The sequence below is a fragment of the Anabas testudineus genome, chromosome 18 (assembly GCF_900324465.2).
Source record: "Anabas testudineus chromosome 18, fAnaTes1.2, whole genome shotgun sequence".
In the NCBI taxonomy this organism is placed as follows: Eukaryota; Metazoa; Chordata; class Actinopteri; order Anabantiformes; family Anabantidae; genus Anabas; species Anabas testudineus.
In genome coordinates this window covers 21,637,083-21,644,270 of record NC_046627.1, presented here as the reverse complement: position 1 = coordinate 21,644,270, position 7,188 = coordinate 21,637,083, and the positions used below count along the sequence as shown (strand labels likewise).

Below are 7,188 nucleotides of genomic sequence, written 5' to 3'. Positions count from 1 at the left end.
TGGGAAGACAAGAGGAAAGGCAGTGAGGCAAAATTAATGTAGTTATATATTTTATTGTTTGCCTGCACAATTTGTCTTTGGACCAGGATTGATGGAAAAAGAAGAAGTTGATTATTTTTGAATTTTTGAAAATTGATTTTTGATAGAGGCCATATTTGGTTTAGTCACATTTGATGCTGATGGGTATCTGTGTGAAATAGCACTAAAGTTCTTATATGTGAGCTGAACATCTAACACAAAACTAATTCTCTGCTGACAAACACTTGTTTGTTTGTTTGTTTGTTTTTTTCAGGAGAAAAATATTCAAACTCACAAAGTAGTTCACACATGAAGTTTTACGACAGTGTGTCTTCCTCAGTAGACTTGTAGATGATGCAGTATTGATGCTATACTGTGATGTATTTTGAATGATAAACAAGTCAAACTACATGAACTGTAAAGGTGTATTTAGTTCATGTCCAGAATTAGTTCAACAGAGCTCAAGATTCAAAAATAACCCAACCGTTTGCATTGTATGGCCTCTGTGTGTGCTGTCCTCAGTCCCACACCACCTTTGGCTGCAATTCTATTGTAAGAACAATAACAATAATTAACAATACGTATTTTTTATTGGCAGATTATTTAGTGATATAGATTACACAAAGTCAATGGTGGGATCTTAACTTGCATTTACACATTAACTATTAAACAAAGTAGTTCACTTTAACCAGATATATAAAGTACAGTCACATGAAACAGTATGTTTCATAAAAAAAGAGAAAAAAAAACACTTATAGTGAAGTTGATGTTACAGAAAATAATTAACTTTACTGTTTTAATTTAATGTCTTAAGACATCACAGTCTGAGGCAGGAATAAATAAGGACTTCTTCTTGGTTGCCTCGTCTCAACACTGCAGGACGTTAGAGCATCCAGCCAGAAAATGTAGAAAGAACTGGATCAGTCGCTCAGTGGCACAGGAAGACTCCTGGAGACACCAACACATGAACAGAACAAAAGATATCTGACAAAAGAAATTAAAAAGTTAAATGGGTGGACATTTTATTATTTTTTCATCCATATAGACGTCAGACAAAGTTATGTTTTCATCTTCTAGAATTCATGGCAGAGCTCTTTTTCCCTATTTCTAACATTAAATCTTGATGTTTGAACTTGAACTTAAACTTTTTAATTTGGTCCAAAAACCACAACCCTGACACTTGGCACCATCGTCAGATCTAGTACAGACTCTCTGTGTTAAAATCCACTCTAGTTGTATTTAACTCATAAGAATCCAGGCCCATTTCTTCTGAAAGGAGAATTATGTGGGATATGATACAAACCAAATGGGACTTGTAAAACATTTCTTAAAGTGAAGTATACTAAGTGAAGTAACACCTGGATAAAAACACATACTCCACTTGAAAAAGCAAAACTTTCAAGCACAACAAAGCATCCAGACTCAATGGTCCCCTAAATATTTATTGTTGTATAGTGGAAACAGTGATCAAAGTATATGGGCTAAATTTGGTTCTTAACTTGAGGACTCACATTAAACTGGTTAAAATGAAATGCAGGAGTTTACTATCAAATCTTCACAATCAAACTGGTCAAAGATGTTCAACCCGACTATCAGACAGACAACAGAGGTACGACTGATACACAGGCCTCTCTGGGTTTTTCCCAGGAAACTAGGTAAATGAAGCTTTAAACAACAAGCTGACTTTATTCTTTACACAGTTCACCTGCAGGTCACATGTGTTGGAGCTCAATAATAAAATGTCTGGAAACAGGAAGAGGATAAATATTTAACAATTAATAACAATTGGGTACTGGCACAACATGACCTGATAATGAGACATTTGATTTGATCTGTTCCATGTGTTTGTATAATTTACACTTTATCAAAACAATTTTATAATATTGTAAAACTTTGTTTTCATAATTTAAGTAAAAAAGTAACACTTATATATATTGTCTTATATTGTATGCATTACATGTCAAGTGAACTACTTAAAGCCTTTATTGTTTTAATTTCAGTGATTATAACTAACAGCTCATAATCAAATACTTTTGAGATTTGAGTGGATCAGGGTGAAAGGATGAGTCCTTTTTTTTAAAGTGGAGAGTGTGATGTAAGTAGATCAGGGAGGGGAAAACCCTTAGACGGAAGTGAATTTGATGTCATTGGGTAAGTGGACACAGGTGGGTCTAGTTTGTATGGAGCAAAGAGACACTGAGGTAGATAACAGGAGTTTAGATGCTGTACCAGGAGATTATTCTGTTATTGAAGCTCAGCACAGTTTCAGGTGGGAGGGTGTCGTTTGCAGTGTGTAGATCAACATTAATTAACTCACATCTACTCTTTCTGGCAAGTTTTGTTCATCTCTCATGATGAAGACTCTGACCTCCTCCAGTAATAGCTTCATAACACTCAAGCCCTGGTTTATTAAACAGACATTACTTACTTATTACACTTATTACACAAACGTGTCCTATTTTACAGAACAAAACACAGAAATTGTTACAGAGACTGTAACATTTGAAGAGGATCCTCTCCCCAGTTGTTTCCGTATGTTTTCATGTGATATGTTGTTGTTGTTCTTGTAAATGAATCATTATCTTACAGAGATCTGAAACCTCCATATTATAATATTATTCAAATGTTTTCATCCAGGAAGAGAGCCCCAACCTATATTTGTAGAGATGTTAGTTATGTACAGTTTAGATCAGCACAACAAGGAGAAGCATCAGAGTGAAGGAGGAGATAGAAGAAAAGACCAGATGTAAGTTAACAGTTTGTGGTGAATAGTGATCTCAACAATATATATTGTAAATGTTATTGTAATAAAATATATATATTTCTATTATATACATTTGTGTGTGTTTTTAGTTCAGACCTGCTGCAGAGAGTTATGTGTATTTTACTTACAGACAAGTTCAAGAGCTGAAATTCATTCCTGAATATGAACCATTAATCAAATCTGATTGTACTGAGAGTGTGTGTGTACGAGTTCAACAAATGTCTGTCAACAATTCAGTCAAACTGCTGAATCAGAGTTTGGTTCTCAGTAAAGTTCAGTGACTAAACACTGAGTGTTTGTACTGTAGCTACGTTTCAAAGGTCTCGTGATAAATGTTGGTGTTTGTGATCAATGTTAGAAAATGTGTGATGTTGGTTAATGAAATGTTTTGTTTTGTAATATGTGTCTTTGGATGTCAGATACATTTCAGAACAACATTCTAACAAGGTGAAGTCAATCAATTAATCAATCGCACTGAAGTAAGTAATTAATTATACTTTGTTTTCAGTTGAAAGCAGGAAAAGATGCAGTGGAGTCTGTTTCTGTTCATTCTGATGGGTAAGTGGATTAAATGTCATCTACAGCAGCTCTACTACCATTTTAAATAAAACAACTGAAAACAGAAAGAACAAGTCAAATAGTGAGTGAAATATTCCAACAAGCTGATTAACCCTGAAATTTACTTTAAGTATCTGACTGTTGATAAGAATATGTCTGATTTTTCCATCACTCTAATCAAAGTAGTTTTAATGAGAACAATAAATGAAAATGTCTTTGACCTGTGAACTGTTCTCATTCACGTGTTGTGTTATACTGTACATCATGTCCTGATATCACCCTCCTCTTCTGGAAGAAAACAGCTAAATATGAATCTGGATTCATTCATAGATTTAAACAACACATTTCTTTATCAATAAAATGTAAAATACTCATACAGTGTGATGAGAAAAGAAACGAGTCTAAAATAATGAGTGTAATTTTGTTTGTTTTTAGGTCAGAGTTTCTTCTGCACATGTCACCTGTATGTGTACCACGTTATTGGAGAGAATAAGACCTGGGATAAAGCTCAGAAATACTGTAGAGAGAAATATACAGATCTGGCCACAGTGTCTAACATGACAGACATGGAGAGACTCCATAAGTCTACAGAGACTCTGACTGAAGCCTGGATTGGTCTGCACAGCTACCCAGGAAACAACAGGACATGGTACTGGTCTCTGCCAGGACTGGAGTTCAAAGAAACTCAGACAAGATGGAAACTTGGACAGCCAGATGATAATGGAGGACGTCAAGAGAACTGTGTATTGATGAACGATCAAAAATGGAGTGACTTCCCCTGTAATGATAAATATCAATTCATCTGCTACAGTGGTGAGAATATATTACTAATAATGCTGTTATATTATGTGTTTTTAGTACATCATCATCCTGTTTAACAGTTGTTTTCTATTTGGACATGTAAATTATTTCTTTGTGTACTTACAAACGTTAACAACATGGTTAAATTATATATTTTTAAAGTTACAGATATTAAATATTTTCCTTTTGTTTACTTTCTGGTAACTGTGGTGATAAAATCCAACTTTTTTCGTGCAGAAACAAAACAATCCAACAAATCATTTCATTTGATCAGCTATACATTGACCTGGCCTCAGGCTCAGAGATACTGCAGAGAAAATCACACAGACCTGGTCAGTGGACTTGATCAGTTGGATGATAACAGTGTGAAGTCTGGAAGTGATGTGTGGATCGGTGTGTTCAGAGACACCTGGAGGTGGTCAGATGGGAGCAGCTTCTCTTTCAGAAACTGGGAATATGTTGAAGATTTGGTTGATGGACAAAGTAACAAGACATGTGCTACAACTGTGTTAAACAGAGCAGGAAAATGGAGCTCTGCTGATTGTAATGAAGAAAAACCCTTCATCTGCTATGATGGTGAGTTTGATGAAGATCTAACTAAACAATTTTCTTCTTTACGAGGGTCATTGACGCATCAGATCAACCAACTGATTCATGTGTTGGTTTGACAGGTGCTGGTCATATAATTAGAATATTATCAAAAAGTTGATTTATTTCACAAATTCTGTTCAAAAAGTGAAACTTGTATAATATATTCATGTATTACACACAGACTCATATACTTATAGAACAAGACCAACAGGTGAAATGAATGAGTCAATTAGTCTGGTGAGTGGAGAGAAGAGTGGAGGAAGTCCATACATGGGTGTGGCAGGAGAGGGAGCAATGAACAAAAACAAAAGCATAACAAACAGACAGGGGCAGAGGCCTGAATCCTGACAAATTGTTTTTAAATGTGCTAAACAATCACACTTGATTTGAATATAACTTGATTTTCATTCACTATTTTACCACTACATGATCCAGCTGTACGTCAGTGAAGCTACATTTTTATTTCAAATGATCTGTTTATTCTTTTGATGGTTAAGAATTTGTGGTAATTGTTATCAAAGTAGGGTGTTGTGCAAATGAAGCTAATTGTAGTTTTTACTTTATTGGCAAAGGATAGAATGAGTCATATTAACATATCAAATTTCATATTCGTACAGTTGTATCTGAACCTCCTGTGTTCATGTCTGACAGATAAAATGATCCTGATCAATGAGTGTAAAACCTGGGTGGAGGCCTTAAATTACTGCAGAGAGAAACACTATGACCTGGTCTCCATCACTAACCTGGACGAGCAGAGATGGATCCAAGAGAGAGTCAAGAAAGCCTCAACTGAATCTGTTTGGCTGGGACTGCGCTACACCTGCACTCTGGATTTCTGGTTCTGGGTCAGTGATGAGGTCGTCAGCTACACTAACTGGGCTTCAGGTGTAAAGAGTGATGACTGTGACATGTCTGCAGTCATGGAGAGAGGAGGAAGAAATCAGTGGTTCAAAAAACCTGATAATGAGACATTTAATTTCATCTGTTCTAAGAATTAAAACTCTCATTAACACACAGGAGATTTTAGTTACATGTCATTTTGTTTGTGGTCCTTTATTAAAAGAGATTTAAACTGTATATGTAGCAAATTATATGTAGTAATCACAACTTTAGGAAAAAATAAATAAAAATAAAAATAACAGAATAACAGCTGCACTAAGGATGTGTAGATGTGTGTTTGTGACATCTTTTTGTTTCTGATTTAACCTGAATGATCTTTAAATGTCAGATGACAGTGACCAGTTATTTTTTGAAAGTGTGAATTAATCTCATTTATCCAGTTATATAATATAGATAATAAGTTTTTATCTACCGTAAACTGCTGTGATTGTGCTGTCATACATTAATGGAACATGTTTGTATTTTCTAAGTGTTGGTTAAGATCTGGTGATGGTGTTATGGTTTTATTATGTAAAGTCAATGTCTTTGGTCACATTGAGTTTGTGTCTAAACTTAACTAAACATTAATTACTGTATATTGTTGTCATGTCATAAATCACTTGTATTTGATTTGCAGTTCTTTGACACAAACGAATCAGAAAAAGCTCCTGATTTAATTGTAATGGTTGATGACACTTGTTACTTAAACTGATCAATTGTCACTTTTATTGTCCAGTGAAACAACAACACCTGCACATTAACTCAAAGCCTCCTCCAAGAGTAAAAACAGATCAAAGCAAAAAACATAAATATCAGAAATAAATTAAAACATGCATTCCCCACATCGAGTGTGTGTGTGACAACAGTCACACACTCGCTGGACCTTTAGCTTTGATAACAGCACACATTCACATCGTTTCAATAACTTTCTGCTATGTCACAACACTTTTTGTCCAGAGTTGTAATTGTTCACCAAGATCTTGTGAGGTTAAGGTCTGGTGGCCAATCAATGTGTGAAAATGATGTGTCATACTCCCTGAACCACTGTTTTTGTCATGGTTCCAGCCTTGTTGCTGCCTGGCTTATCCCCATGCCCTAATTTGGGCAACTTCCTGTTTCTTCTTCCCAGCCTGATTACCTTCACTCACCTGATTGATTGCATCTGGTTTCCTCCACATTACATATACACCTTTCTCACCTTTCTCCCCTGCCAGATAGTCTAACCTCTATTCCCAGATACTATCCAGCGTTTCATTTGGACTGAAATATTTTAGATTTTTTGGACTCTGCATGCTCTGGACCCTGTCTCTCTAAAGAGATGGTTGTTGACTTTAGAAGAGCAAAGAGTGACCACTCTCCAATGAACATCGATGGAGCGTCAGTGGAGATCGTCAAGAGCACCAAATTTCTTGGTGTCCATCTGGAGGAGAACCTCACCTGGTCACTCAACACCCGCTCCATCAGCAAAAAGGCCCAGCAGCGTCTCTACTTCCTGAGGAAGCTGAGGAAAGCCCATCTGCCGCCCCCCATTCTGACTACATTTTACAGGGGAACCATTGAGAGCATCCTGAGCGGCT

At 35.9% G+C, this 7,188-nt stretch overlaps 1 protein-coding gene across 1 annotated transcript; it reads left to right on the top strand.

The window, feature by feature from the left end:
- Window positions 1–3,311: 3,311 nt before the first annotated feature.
- Window positions 3,312–6,171, top strand: LOC113157525 (macrophage mannose receptor 1-like). Its single transcript, XM_026353078.1, has 4 exons — window positions 3,312–3,340; window positions 3,776–4,153; window positions 4,379–4,717; window positions 5,384–6,171. The coding sequence occupies exons 1-4, from the start codon at window positions 3,337–3,339 to the stop codon at window positions 5,728–5,730; spliced, it is 1,068 nt and encodes a 355-aa protein (XP_026208863.1). The 5' UTR covers window positions 3,312–3,336; the 3' UTR covers window positions 5,731–6,171.
- The last annotated feature ends 1,017 nt before the right edge of the window (window positions 6,172–7,188 follow it).

What these genes read in the sequence shown, in the direction of transcription:
- LOC113157525 (XM_026353078.1), top strand. An exon ending in TCAATTCATCTGCTACAGTG is followed by an intron (nt 4,154 to 4,378) that starts GTGAGAATATAT and finishes TTTTTCGTGCAG; the next exon opens with AAACAAAACAATCCAACAAA. An exon ending in ACCCTTCATCTGCTATGATG is followed by an intron (nt 4,718 to 5,383) that starts GTGAGTTTGATG and finishes CATGTCTGACAG; the next exon opens with ATAAAATGATCCTGATCAAT.